General features: G+C 58.8%; 1 protein-coding gene across 3 annotated transcripts in view; it reads left to right on the forward strand.

The window, feature by feature from the left end:
* LTBP4 (latent transforming growth factor beta binding protein 4) overlaps nucleotides 1–14,165 on the forward strand; it is a 33,993-nt gene that overhangs the window by 1,762 nt on the left and 18,066 nt on the right. For 2 of the 3 annotated variants that reach the window (XM_063140771.1, XM_063140773.1), the window contains exons 2-4: nucleotides 1,391–1,461; nucleotides 3,008–3,182; nucleotides 4,466–4,620. In XM_063140771.1, coding sequence (XP_062996841.1) covers nucleotides 1,391–1,461; nucleotides 3,008–3,182; nucleotides 4,466–4,620 — 401 coding nt within the window. Of the gene's footprint in view, nucleotides 1–1,390; nucleotides 1,462–3,007; nucleotides 3,183–4,465; nucleotides 4,621–6,337; nucleotides 6,944–14,165 lie in introns of those variants that run through there. The other variant, XM_063140774.1, reaches the window with a different exon arrangement.

Genomic DNA, 14,165 nt, shown 5'->3' on the forward strand with positions numbered 1-14,165 from the left:
GCTTCACAGAGGCCCAAAGCAAAGCTCCTTCCTCTGCCAGGCGGGCTGCAAATCCACTTAGTAACTCGAATCCCGGTCAGGGGAAGAATGTCAGGAATTAGCTGTGTGTGTGCGTGTGTTGTTGTTGTTGGTGGTGGTGGGAGCCTGGACAGTGAGGGGGTTGATTCAGGAGTGGAGGGGGGCAGGTGGCCATGGAGGGGCCTCGGTGTAGTCTGAGGGCTGGGAAGGAAACTGCCCCTGAGCTTGAAAGGCAAATGCAGAAAGAGGTTCTTCTGCCCCTGTCACGGCACTAGAGCCCCCCAGCCCAGGTCCTCCCATGAGGCTGAGTGGCGGAAGGTTCAGGGCACTGGGGCGGAAGGGCCTCATCTTCACCCAGCAGGGCAGGTGGCTGGCTGATGGAATTCACATGAAGGCCACCAACTCGAACGCCTTTAAAAGGATTCATGGTGGAGGTTAAAGCCACTACTTCAGATGGCTACTTATGAATTCCACAGCCAGTGGCAGGGGAGAACAGGTGGGCGGGGGCTCCCCTCGTGCTCCTTCCCTGCTTTTGGGGGCTTCACGTTGGGCCGCCTGGCTGGCTGCTGTGCGGCCTCTTGGCTCTTCTCCAGCCTCGGAGCCATTCGGACGTCCGGGTGGTCTGTGCACTTTCTCCCGGCTCTGGAGAGTGGGATTGTCCTGTCGCTCTGGGTTGCAGCACCTGTGGCTGCAGGTCACACAGGAGGGGCATCGGCCGTGCCTGGCTGGGGTTAAAGGGGCGAGAAAGAAGAGGCAACGTCTGGAGGGGGACAGGGGTGCCGGGCCAGCAGCCCCCTTCCGGAGCCCCTGGGAGACATGCATGAGGCAGGGAGGGGCTGTGAGCGGTTGCTGGGTCTGGGGGGAGGGCTCTGTCTCCTACGGCAACTCAGCTTGGTGTGTTGAAAGGGGGCTGGGCTGCACTTCTAAATGGGAAGGTGCTGGGAGCCCAGTCAAGCCCTCCCTCCCTCATCCAGGTGCTGCTGCTGCTGCTTGCCTTGCAGGGATGGGGTAGCCAGGCCAAATGAAGGGGGTGAGCAGGGCTGAAGCCATTCTGGGCGAGTCCAGGCGGAGGATCTGCTATTGGCATCAGATTCAGGGGCTGCCTAGGAGGAGGCCAGCCCCTCTTCTCCCCACAGCCACAGCCCCAGCCCCACTCAGGGCTCTGCCCTCTTCCCACGCCCTCATTTAATCCCTTCCTGCCACTCTTCCCCTTAGATGAATGGGACTCAAACCCAGAGGCTGGGATCTAGCCAGCTCAGGCTCTGCTGCCAGTGCCACACACCTGCCCAGGTTCCTCTGGGGAGGGAGGGGTGACCTCAGCCGCCTCTCCCGGCTCCTCCGTCACTGCCCCTCCTCTGGCCTCTCTTTGCAGACCCAACACCTGTGGCGAGACCTGCTGCCCCGGATGGTCCCTCGCCCCCAAGGCTGGGAAATGCACCAAAGGTAAGGCAGCCTCAGGAGGGAGGGGTGCCCTCTCAGGGGCTGTGATCCGCCCAGCCCAACAGCAGGCTTGGTCTGCTGAACCACAGCGCCTCCTTGAGTCGGGGCTGGGCCTGCCTCTCCTGCAGCCCCAGTGGCTCAAAGTCAGCCAGGGCGGGCGTGGGCTGCTTGTGGGTCCTTGGCTGACAGCTGGATGGCCACCGTGTGAACAGAGCGCCGGGCGAGGTGGACCCTTGGTCCAATCCAGCATCAGGGCTCTTCTTCTGACGTTCTTATGTGCCGGGTTCCAGGCTGCCAGGAAGCCATTTTCTCTGGTTTGGAGGTTCATGTTCCCTCACAAGGTGCGTTCGTGGGATTTGCAGGCCATGTGGTGAGCGGCGATGAGCGGATTTTCAAGGAATCATTCAGCAGTCATGGCAAACGGGCCATCGGTGGCTCATAGCCATGGTGGCTAAATGGAGCCTGCCTGCAGAGAAACAGCCTAGCCCTAAACTCCACGTGCCAGCAGGGGTGGGCAGGAGGGTGGAGCGAAGCGAGAGACCTGTTTCTTCGCGTCCGGTGTTTCAGCTCCGTTTCAGCTTCCCGGAGGTCCCTGGCCAGCCGCTGTGGCAAAGGGGTACTGGGTAAGATGGAGCCCTTTGGGCCAGGCCTAGCTGCAGGGTGCTTGTCATGTTCTTAGGAGCTGGGCAGTAGGGAGGGGATGGCACTCTGCACACGCTCAGGCATTTTTAATGAGTTCACATGTTCTAGAGCCAAAGTTTAATTCAAAGGAGGCCTCCCACAGCTGCCCCTCCCTGAAATGTGTGATCTGTACATGCGCTCCCTCCTCGTGGGGAGGGGCCGTGGCTCCATGGCAGAGACCCTGCTTTGCGTGTGGAAGGTCCCAGGTTCAATCCCCAGGAAAACTCCTGCCTGAAACCCGGGAGGGAGGGATGGCCATGGCTGCCTGCCAGTGTGGACAGTACTGGCCTAGATGGTCCGGGCGGCTCTGACTCAGTCAAGGCAGCTTTCGATGTTCCTATGTTCCTCCTCCTGCCACATCCCTAAATCTCTGGAGCGCCTTGCAGATCCACCCTTGGCCGGCAGGTGGCAGTAGCGGCCTGTATCCCAGAGGGCCAGGAGGATCAGCACCACTTAGACCCAAGGTCTTGACCTCCCAGTCGCGCACCACAAAAACTGCCCTGGGGCTGCCCTGGTAACGGAGCCGTCTGCCATCGCTTTCTTGTGGGACAGGGGGTTCCCTACCCCCTCAGGGACACGGGAAGAAGTTGCCCTGGACAGGGTCGGTCACGTGGTCCGTCTGTCTCCACGTTGCCTGTGTTGCCTGGCAGTGGCTCTCGGGGGCTTCGTGGGGGAAGGGGGGCTCTTTCCAAGAGACCTGGTAAGGCCACCAGAGACTGAAGCTGGTCCCGTCCAGGTGCAAAACAGGCGCTCTTCCCCCGGGCCCCGTGCTGAGCCGTGGGAGGCTGACTGGGAGAGGGTGGGGGAGCAGGGCGGAAGAAGTCCGAGGGGGCTCATGGACCCGCTGGGCCTGTCTCCTCTTCCCCAGCCGTCTGCACCCCTCGATGCCAAAATGGGGGCCAGTGCAAAGCCCCCCAGCGCTGCACCTGCCGCCCGGGCTTCACAGGGCCCCGCTGTGGACGCACCGCTCTTGTTGCCACGCTGGCCCAGCCGACCCCCCGGGCTCCCCTGCAGTCCATGGCCGTTCGCTGGCAGCCTCTGACGTGAGTTGGGGTGGGCTGAATGCTTCCTCTACCCCCTCCCATACATGGCAGGCGTCCTCTGGGGGCCCCATAAGCCAGGGCTGGGATCCCTCAGGGCAGGAGCCGGGGCAGTGTGTGTGTGTGTGTGTGTGTGTGTGTGTGTGTGTGTGTGTGTGTGCGTGTGTGTGCTGGGTCCCTGACGAGACTGGATAAATAGAGGCAGTGTGGCTAGAAAGGGCAGGGAGGTCTTTGGGAGTGGGAGTCCATCCCCCCACCTAGGACAGATGATAAACAGAGAGTGCGAAGCCCAAGGTGAGCGGTTGCAGAGCTGGCACTGAGGGGAGCCGAGACAGAGGAAGCTGGGCATGAAAAGAAGGGGGCATCCCGCTAGATCAGTGGCCGGATTTCAGCAGCCAGAGAGCTACTAGATGGCAAAGGAGGGGCAGGATGGCGAGACGGCAGAGGGGCCACGGGAATCCTTCACCTCGCTGCGCTGGGAGCTACACCCGTGTTTGAGTTGTCACTTGGAGGAAGCTCACAGGAGGAATTATGGCAATGAACAGTGACAACAAGGCCAGGAGCTGACTGATAAATGTGATAACCGGTCCCCATGACAAAGGCATTCTCCAGAGAGTTCAAAAAGAACTCAAAAGTTAATTGCCAATTGTTTTACTATAACTTATTGATAAAATCTACCTTTCCCTCAGAGGACTGGAAGGTATCATACGTAACAGTTTTTCTTTAAATTAGAAAGGGAACTGGTGCAAGAAAGGACCCAGGAAACTAGACCTGTGCCTAATGTCTGCCTTGGGGTACTTATAGGAGAGCGTTAATGCTACAATTGTAAGTGTGTGGAAGAATAAGCCTGGGTGAAGAAAGATCAGCAAGGCCTCTGCAAAGGGAAGTCCTGCCTCACCAACCTTTTGGGAGTTCTTTTAGCATGTCAACATGCGTGTGGATCGTAGGAATAATCTGGTAGAGTTTTCACATGGTCCTAGTCATGGGATAGTACCACGATCTCTCTTGTGGGTTGGGAACTGAGAAGCCAAGTGTCTTGGTCGTATTTCAGCGTGACCAGTAAATATGCAAAATGGGTGAGGGGCTATGCAGATGAGCAGGGACAGCAACAACAGCAGTCTCAGTGCCCGGAGGAGGAGGCTGCCATGGAAGGGAGGCGTGTTTGCCCCTGCAGTGCCTTCAAGGGTGGGTGGGTGGGTGGGAGGGTCTGGAGATGCCATTGCGTTGGGTCCAGTGGGAGGGGGGCTTGTTGTGTGCACTGTTGACCCCAGTGTACCCTCTCTCAGGTTGGCAGAGCTCCAGGCTGTGCTGCAGCGGCGAAAGGCTTTGGATCCCTCCGAGAAGATGGCCACAATCCTGGCGCAGCATCTTGCCTCCCGACCTGATGGGGGAAGCAGTGGCCATCCCGGACATGCGCCCCTCGTGACACAGAGGCCCCATGGTACAGGGCACAGGGTGGGGAGGCAGGCCCTTGAGCAGCAGCCTGCCTGTGTGTGGTGGGGTTGGGTGGAGGTGGGAATGGGGGAGGGGAGGCAGCGTGGAGGCCGCTGAGCGTCACTGGGGCCCAAGAAGCATCTGCTGCTTCTGCAGCCGGGGAGAGGCTCAGGGTGCATAGGGTCTCCCCCTTTTTCAGCCATGGGGCAAATCTTCACCCATGCCGGAAGGCCAGTCAAGGGAGCTGTGGGCACTCTCAGTGTTTCACAGGTGGGTGTGCGTAGAGGTGGGGGTTTGTTTCTGTTCTCTCCCCCCTCCAAATCTTGGGGATGCTCTACAGTGCGGAGAGCTTCCTTCCTCCTCCCAGGAGTGGATATATTGAAGGGGTGGGGTGGTGACAGACGCACACCCCCATGGTGGAGGACCACACCAGTCCTGGGAAGTGACAAAGGGCCAGTGCGGGCAGCTGGGAGGCAGGATGGCAGGGCTACCAGGCCTGCATGTCCCTCCCCCTTCTCTTCCCTCCCCCTCATCTGCAGTGCTTAGAAGAGTTCCCATGTCCAGCTCAGTCTCCTCCCCGCTGGATTGGGCCATTGTTCTGTGCCTCCCCCCCTCCTCCTCCGCCCTCCCCTGGCCGAGTCTTTCCAGATGATGTCAGGCTGGGCTGTTCTGGGTGGGGGAGGCTCGAAGGAAGGGGCAGCTCCACTTTCGCCCCACCGCCCACAATCCTGCTTCCTCCCTGGGGAGCCCACCAGGAAACCCCACCTCCTGTTGCTGCCTTGGAGTGCCTCTTCCACAGCAGTCCTGGGGGGAGCAGCATGTGAGGCGTGCGCACCCCCCCCCCGCATGCACGCACTCCCCTTTCCCCCAGCCGTTCTTCCGTTGCTCTGGGAAGAGAGCCTCCGCCGCTCGCTGACCGGATGCCCCCCACTTTTCTGGAAGTGGGAGACAGGGCCATGTTGCGGGGAGGGGCTGGGATAGGACAGGACCGGGGGCGGCTTTGGCATGGGGGGGGAGCTGGAGTGCAAGGCACAGCCCCCGGCCCCTTCTCTGAGCCCTTGGTCCCTGTCCTCACTCGCCAGGGGAGACGTTTGCCCGGTTCCCACCCACCTGTGTTTCCTGGGGTGCTGCTGGGGGCGAGGGTTGTTCTTCAGCTGGAAACAGCTGGGGCAGGGAGGAGAGGCTCTGTGGGGCAGGAATCTAAGACAAAGCTGCTTTGAGTGGATCCAGGAGGCGGGGTGGGAGGGTGGGCAGGGGGGAGGTCTCTGCCTGGGCCCCTTTGCACTAACAAATGTGTGTTTGAAGTCTTGCACTTAAAGGCTGAGGAGGACTTGGGGGCCTTCATTTATTTGTGGGCAGGGAGTGTAGGCAGGCATGGAGGGGGGGCTCTCGGCTCAATCCTCAGGAAGGGGGAGGGGGTTAAAATGGGGCGGAGAAGAGACTTTCAGAGGCCTCCGCCCCGCAGGCGCTCCTGGGACTGGGAGGGAAGCCACTGGCCAGGTGGCAGCAGGACCTGGAGGGGGGGGGCGTGTGTGCGTGCGTGCGTGTGTGTGTGTGTGTGTGTGTGTGGAGGGGGGGAAGCAGCATGCCTGAGTGGAGTGAACAAGTGCAGCACGAGGGGGGCACTAGTGAGCACACCCAAGAGAAGTTTGGTGACTCTTGGGGGAGGGGTCGCGCCACGGGGCGTGTGCTCCATGAAATGACAGAGCAGCCTGACGTCTTCCCCAGCGCTTGCCGAAGGGGGTGGCGGCTTTGGGGACTTGAGCAGCAGAGCCGGCCTTCTTGCTGACACCCGACCCCCCCCCCCCCGTGTCCCTGTGCTGAGGGGGGAGCTGCCCTTGGTCGGAGGGTCTGCACTTGGGTGCCAGGGGAGGCGGCCGTCCTCGTGGAAAGCAGCAGAAGAGTTAACATTCCCGGCGGCGGCTGTGGTCCCTCGTAAACATTGTGGCTGGCCTGGCGCCCGACCCCCCCCCCACTCGCTGCTTTCAATTAGCTGGAGGGTCGGTGCGCACCTCCTCAGCGGAGGGTCGGTGCGCGCTCCCTGCCTGCTCTCTCCTGCCTGCTGTCGGGGCTGCGGCGCCCAGCGCTGCTCGGGGCCATGATCCTGGGCCAAGGGCCCCCCCTGCTCCTGCTGGCTGCAGCCTTCCTGCTGGGCTGGTCCCACCTGCCTGCGGGCGCTCAGCGGGTCAAGGTTTTCTTCACCCCCATGATCTGCCGCGTGCATTGCCGGGGGGGTCACTGCACCAACCGCTGCGAGCAGGGCAATGCCACCACCCTCTACAGCGGGGAGAATGCCAGGCCGGGCGAGGGTGGCCCCGGATTCCGCGTCTGTGAGTATTGGGGTGACTCAGCCCCTGGCTTGTTCCCAGGCTCTGTGGGGGGGGGAGGCGTCCCCTGTCCAGTCCTCTGGATGTGGGACCCCCTGGGCCAGGGTCTGCTTGGTGGTGGCCAGCCAAGCGGGCAGCCACTAACTCTGCTCCTTCAGGGGGTCTGCAGGTGGCCTCTTTCCTGCTGCTGCCCAGGCTCCGGAACGTGTGCTGCTCCCCCAGGAAAGGGACAGAGCCCTCCTGACAAGGCTTGTGTGACTTGTGCCCCCAGTTCCATTTTTACTGGGGGTGGCTTTGTGGGGGGGGTGTCCCTCTGGCACATTGCGTCTTCATCCGGTGAGGTGTGGGCCCAGGGCACGGACGCCTCCCATAATCCCCCAGGCACGCGGAAGGGCTCTGCTCCCCCTCCCCACCTGGCCAGATGTGGCCAGCCGGCTGCCTTCCTTCCAACCTTCTGAACTGGCTTCTGCCCCCTCCCCTCCCCTCCCCTCCCCCCTCCCCACGGCCAACGGCTGCCCTCGCACTGGCTGCCAAGTGGCCTGAGCCCTTTTGGGCTGGAACAAGGCCTGTGAGGCGGGGGGGGGGAGGTCATGACCTGTACAGGTGTGATAAAAGTGGCAGGAGCGAGGGGGGGAAGGTGCAGGCAGGAGCGAGGTTGGGGGAAACTGAAGGGGGCAGACCTCCTCCATCCCGCCATAGGGTGTGTGTGTGGTGGTCCTTGTGGGAGGCCAGCCCAGAGTGGTGGCTGATGACTTATTAAAGGGTATATCCCACTGGTGGCTCATACTAAAACACAGATTAAGACAAAATAACAAAACATCCCGTTAAACCAAATCCCTTGAAGCACAGTTCAGAAACCATTTTTAAGAGACAGGTTAAGTGGCGCCTTACTTGGGGTGGGGGAGATTGCAGGGTGGGGGACGGGGGGGCTCCCACTGGGGTCCTCAGCGCCCTCAACACTCTGCCCCCCTCCCCTGGTTCACTGCCTCTCGTGCTCGTTCGCAGGGCGCCTGGTCTCAGGAGCTGCTTTGGCCGGGGGCTGCCTGCTTGTCTGGCTGCGGTGGCCGCCGCGGCAGCCCCGTGGGCTCCTCCTCTTCACACCGCATTGCCATGGCTCCATTCTGAACCCAGACCCAGCCGGAGCCTCCTTCAGCCGCTGGGCCTGGGAACTCGAAGGATAAACAGGAGGTTGGCACCTCGCCACAGCCAGATGGGACCAGCTGCCTTGGGCAGGGCGCCAGGGCGCCTGGGTCCCGGCCCTGGATCCAGCAGGGTTGTGACGCCGAGGCACTGGGGGGCAGGAGGGGGGCTCACCAGTAGGAGTCAGGGGCCCAAACCCTCTTCCAGCCCCTTGGTCTCCCTGTGCCTCAGTTTCCCTCAAACTCTGGGGCTCTGAGCTTGACGTTTAGCAGGGATGAGTGTCCGGTGGGGTGGGGGGGGAGATGTTTTCACTCCCGCGTAGTTGTGCTGTTTGTTCCACTTGATGCTACCCAGGCCTAGCGTGGGTGGGTGTGCAAAGCAGGGCGTGGCCTGGCGTGCAGCCGGTCTGGCATGCACTCTTGCGTGTTCTGCTCTCTTGCTCTCTGCAACAGCCGATCCTTGCAGTGTGTGTGTCGGGGGGGGAGGAGGTAGCTGCCCCCCCGAGGCCATGCACTAATTGAGGTAGGCCACAATCCACAGGCGATTGAAATGCACGGGGCTGTGCAACTCTCACGTGGCCCTCGTCCTCTTCCACGAGGCTTTGCGCCCTGGGCAGAATGTGGCCCGTGGTGGGTCGGAGGCGCTTTCCCTAGCAGCTCCGGCTCCTGAAGGCCGTCAGACTTCACCCCCTCAGCCGGCACGCCGTCCCTTTCGCAGGGTTCCAGATGCCCCCCACCCACCCCCCCGCAGTTCCAAGCCCTCTCTTGGGCGCAGCCCCGGCAGCAAAGCAGGTGGGGCCCTCGCCTCTCCCCACACACTGACGAGCCCAGCCTGGTGCCCTCCAGAAGTTCTGGACGACAACTCCCAGCATTGCTGACCACTGGGAATGTGTGTGTGCACAGTGCTGACGACTCCCTCCCCCCTTCCCTTCCCCTCCCTTCCCTTTCCTTCCCTTCCCTTCCCTCCCTGGGGCAATTAGCTTCTAAGAAGAGGCAGCGCTGGGATGCCTGCCGGCCTGGAAATTGACACCCTGTGAGTCAGAAGCCTCCCCCCAACACACACACACCATTGTAGCTGTGGCAAGGGACCCATGGGGGCGACTTGGGGGTGAGAGACAGCTGCTCCCTCTCCTTCATCACATCTCCCCAGAACTGGGCTGTGGGCCTGAGGGGAGCTGGGAGCTCTTCTTCCTGGGTTGGATGCCGGTCTGCGGGCCTGAGACACTGAGCAGCGTCCAGGATTTATCCTTGACAGCAAGAACTGCTGGATCACAGACCTGCCTGGTGGGAGTTCTTTGGGAGGAAAGGCCCTTTGCCCATGCTCTGGGGCATTCTTCACTGTCTCCCTTCCAGAGCCCTCTCTGTGCCCCCTTCCCGAGGCCTGTTGACTGGCACCAGGCTGCAGCCAGGCTTCCCCTCTGCAAGAATAATTCAAGTTGGCAGGCCTTGCTTAGGGCTGTAAGACCAGTGGGACGGCTGCGTCACGAGAAGGCATCGTGCATCTTCGGTGCGCGCTCCCTGCCACATGCCAGCCACCCTGGTGCCTTCAGCGCCACTTTCCTGTCTCTTTCGAGGGGCAGATCTGGCAGCGGCTTCTGGGGCACCGGAACTGGTCGCAGCAAAGCATACCTCCTTTGTACCCGTTGCAGTTGGCACCATTTTTATCACCTCCAGATTTTTATAATCAACCTTAAGAAATGATTAAAACTTAGAAGAACAAATCTAAAGTGATAAAATGGCCCCCACTGCAAAGGTGAGCCTGGATGTGTGCTGATTTCACCTGGAAAGAAAAATGGTGCAAGCAGAGCTAAGAAAAATGCAAGAGGATTGTCAAGGAAGGTGATGGTGTACATAACTGTGCCTGGGTCCAGCTCCAGCTGAGAGCCCCCTCCCTCCTGCTGTCAACTGTAACTGCTGAACTTTACAACTAAGATTGTAGTGCCTGAATTTGCTTTCCTTTTCCCCCTCCTCCTCCTCCCTCCCAATCCCCTTTCCTTTTGTGTCATGTCTTTTAGATTGTAAGCCTGTGGGCAGGGACTGTGAAGAAATACTTTTGTAAGCTGCCGTGAGAGCCTTTTTTGGCTGAATGGCGGCATAAAAACCCTTAAATAATAATAATAATAACTCCCCCCACCCACCCATGTACACACAAAGTCAATTCCACAGTAAATGCTTCCTTAGGAAGTCTGACAGATCTCAACACGGTGGGGGCCACATCAGAAAGGCCCTGTTGAAGGATGGCAGGGCCTCACCAGCAGACCTGCATGGAGGGGGGAGGGGCGTCGGGGCGTCAAGGGGGCACCTCCATCTAACACCGACGGGTTCTCCTTCTTTTAATGCCACTGAACTAATTGAGTCTGACTTTTAGCAGAAGCAACCTGGGGCTTATTGACGAATGAGGCAAGAGAGGCCCAAAACCCCACCCCTTTTCCTTTAACCAGAAATGCTTATTGAAGGATTCTGGAAGCCTCCACCATGGCCGGACGCTGACATCAGCGGCAAGATGGCTGTGCTGTCCTCTGAATAATGGTCAGGGACAACGCCACCTCCCCAGAGGGAGCGGGCAGGCGACAGAGGGAGGCGTCTTCCCCTTCTGGAGTCCAAACGTGTGGTGGCTTTGGCACCCAGTGAGCTGGAGAGGCTCTGCTTTCTGGTGGCCGCTCTCTGGCTCCTTTGCTCTCCACAGACACCAGGGAGGTCCACGTCCCCCCAATTCATGGAGCCGGTTTGTGGCGGCTTGTCCTGGCTCTCAGTGGCTCAAGTGTGCAGCCACAGAGCAGTTGGAGAAAGCAAGATCACTGTGTTCCACCCCACCCACCCCGGTCATGGAGGGCGCCTGTTAAGCCAGAGAAGAGGGCAGCTGCAGCTGGTGAGCGAAGAGGAGGCAGCTGGTGGTGCCTGGTCTCTAAGCAGCACTTTGCAGCAGGCCTCTTCCAGCCCTCCGGGCCTCCGTTGTGCGCACTGGTCTCTGAAGGGACTCGGAAAAGGGATTGTCCTCTCTTGTAGGAAGTGGAGGGTGGATGAGGGACTTTCCAGTCTGACAGAGCTGCTTTCAATGTGATGGTTTTCCTACAGAAGTTGCACTTTCAGAGAGGATAGTTGCAGACACAGATCTTAGCTGGGCATCCTCCTTCTAAAAGAAAATCTATTTTGTTGATTTTAAAAGCTTCTGTCCCACCTGTTTCCCTAGGAGGGAATTCAAGCTGCAAAAAAGTCACATTCAGCAATATTTAAAACAACCCTAACCCCCACAACCCCCCCACACACATTAATAACGGTAACAACCATTTGCTAGAGCGGCACCTGAAGGCTGTTGGAACTTTTAAGCCAATGCCACGTCTCTGCACACTGCAGCATCTGGGACGGATGCGTCCCTGCTGGCTGAGCGTTTTGCGCCGTGCTGCTGGGTGCTGAGCTTCATGAGGCTGGGGGGAGCTGAAGTAGTCGCTCCGCTGGCAACCGGCTCATGTGGGGTGGAGGCCGCCTTCCAGCACCTCAGCCCCAGCTCTTCAGGGCCTGAAGATCTCCTTACTGCCAAGTCTAAAGGCCATTATTCCATTCTTATTCTCCTTGATCTAACCGCAGCCTTTGACACGGTTGATCACGATCTTCTCTTAGATTCCCTCCATGACCTTGGACTCTGTGGCTCTGTCTATAACTGGTTCGCCTCCTATCTAGAGGGTCGCTCTTTCAGCGTGTCGGCTAACGGCAGCTCGTCCTCCTCTTTTCCCCTTTCAGTTGGGGTTCCGCAAGGCTCGGTGCTTGGCCCGTTGTTGTTCTCTCTATACATGCTGCCCTTGGGCAAGCTTATTCAATCTCACGGCCTCCAATATCACCTGTATGCCGATGATACACAATTATATCTTTCATCTCCGGAACTTTCTCCAGATGTTCACGATCGTATCTCAGCATGTCTTTCAGATATCTCAGCCTGGCTGCTTCATCGTCGTTTGAAACTTAACATGGCAAAGACTGAATTGCTTGTTTTTCCTCCTAAACCTTCTCCTCACCTCTCATTCTCTCTTACTGTCAACGATGTCACGCTTACTCCGGTCAAGGAAGCTCGTAGTCTTGGCTTTATATTTGACTCCTCGCTCTCCTTTACTCCTCACATCGAGGCTGTAGCTAAATCCTGTCGTTTCTTCCTATATAATATTGCCAGGATTCGACCATTTTTGTCTGTCTCTTCTGCCAAGACTCTCGTTCACGCACTGGTTATCTCTCGGCTGGACTACTGCAACCTTCTTCTCTCTGGCCTTCCTTCGTCTCACATCAGTCCGCTGGTCTCTGTCCACCACTCTGCCGCTAAGATCATCTTCCTGGCCCGCCGCTCTGACCATGTCACTCCACTTCTGAAATCTCTTCATTGGCTTCCAATTCACTCCAGAATCCAATATAAACTTCTCCTGCTGACCTTCAAGGCTCTTCACGGTCTAGCTCCTCCCTATCTCTCCTCTCTCATCTCACACTATCGCCCCGCTCGGGCTCTCCGCTCCTCTGATGCCATGCTTCTCGCCTGCCCAAGGACCTCCACTTCCCTTACTCGGCTTCGTCCTTTTTCTTCTGCTGCCCCTTACGCCTGGAACGCTCTTCCAGAACACTTGAGAACTACAAACTCAATCACTGCTTTTAAAACTCAGCTAAAAACTTTTCTTTTCCCTATATCCTTCAAATATTGAGTTTGTTCTGACTCTATACTATTAGCTTTACCCTACCCGGTGCCTGTTTACACTTCCCTGTGCCTGTTTGCATTCTCCTTCCCTCTTTATTGTTAACTACAACTTATTAGATTGTAAGCCTATGCGGCAGGGTCTTGCTATGTACTGTGTTATCTGTACAGCACCATGTACATTGATGGTGCTATATAAATAAATAATAATAATAATAATAATAATAATAATGAATGGGTTTAGCCCAGCACCTTGAATGAAGCCCGGAAACCAAGTGGCAGCCCACAGCCCCCCCCCCCGCCCCCAAGAAGCACATCACGGTCCCAGTGCCTCACTACTCCCACAAGCAGCACTCTGCACCGATTGCAGTGCCTGGCTTCTCCAAGGGCAGCCCCAGGCAGTGCGCACTCTCAGCGTCTAGCCTGGGGGATGCTGCGGCATGAATGACCGTGGCAGCAAGATCTGCCTTTATTGGGGGCTGCTATAGCCGGGGAGCCGGTGAATGCTGGGGAAAGGTGCTCCTCACCGCAGATGCTGCCCGCACGTCTCACCAGAGTGTTGGATCAAGGAGCACCCCCGAGTGCGGAGCGTGGCCTTTCAGAGGGAGCCCAGCCCTCACCTCCTCTGAACTCTGGTTATTCAGCCACAGTGGCTTATTAACCACCCTGGGCATGCCAATCCCATTAGCACCATGACCCCCGGCTAAGCGGCTTGTCATTCCATGTGAACCTGGCCAGGGAGGCTTGCTGCCATGGTTAACAAGCCATCCAGAACCCATGGGCTGCTGGCTTGTTAACCGCAGCAAAAAGCCACCTTGGCCAGGTTCACACAACATGGCAAGAGGCACTGCTGAGGGTCATGGTACTGACACACACACCCCAACAGTATGAATGGCTTGGGGAGACACCCCTGGATGTCCTCACTCAGCAGTTCCAGGTAGAGGTTGAACAGTGTCACCCCGTGTGTGTGTGTGTGGGGGGGAGATGGAACCCCACAGGCCACTGGCTAAAGGGAGGAGTAGTGGTCCATCAGCACCACCTTCTGGGTCCAGTCTGACAGGGATGAATGGAACCGTGTCTCTCCAGTAGCCCCCCCCATCTTGAGATGGCGCAGAAGGAGACCTGAGAGGGTGCATGCACATTTGGCCTCTTTGGGGGTGGGTGGGTTCTGGTCTAGCCCTAGGGAGGAGGACCCAGTCCACCTACCCATTGGCTTAGTTGCCAGGCTGCTCCCTACGTAGACATGTACCCTGATGCTGGCACCCTCCCTCCCTGCTGACTTGCCCCCGCCCAGCCTGGCCCTCAGTGCCTCCAGCCCCATCCAGACAGACTCAGGACAGCCAAGAACAACCGAGACTGTCTGGGCAGCCACCGTTGTGCCTGGGGAGCTGTGGCCAGTGGGAATGCCTCCAGGAGG

Source organism: Elgaria multicarinata, chromosome 13 (assembly GCF_023053635.1).
Source record: "Elgaria multicarinata webbii isolate HBS135686 ecotype San Diego chromosome 13, rElgMul1.1.pri, whole genome shotgun sequence".
Taxonomy (NCBI): Eukaryota; Metazoa; Chordata; class Lepidosauria; order Squamata; family Anguidae; genus Elgaria; species Elgaria multicarinata.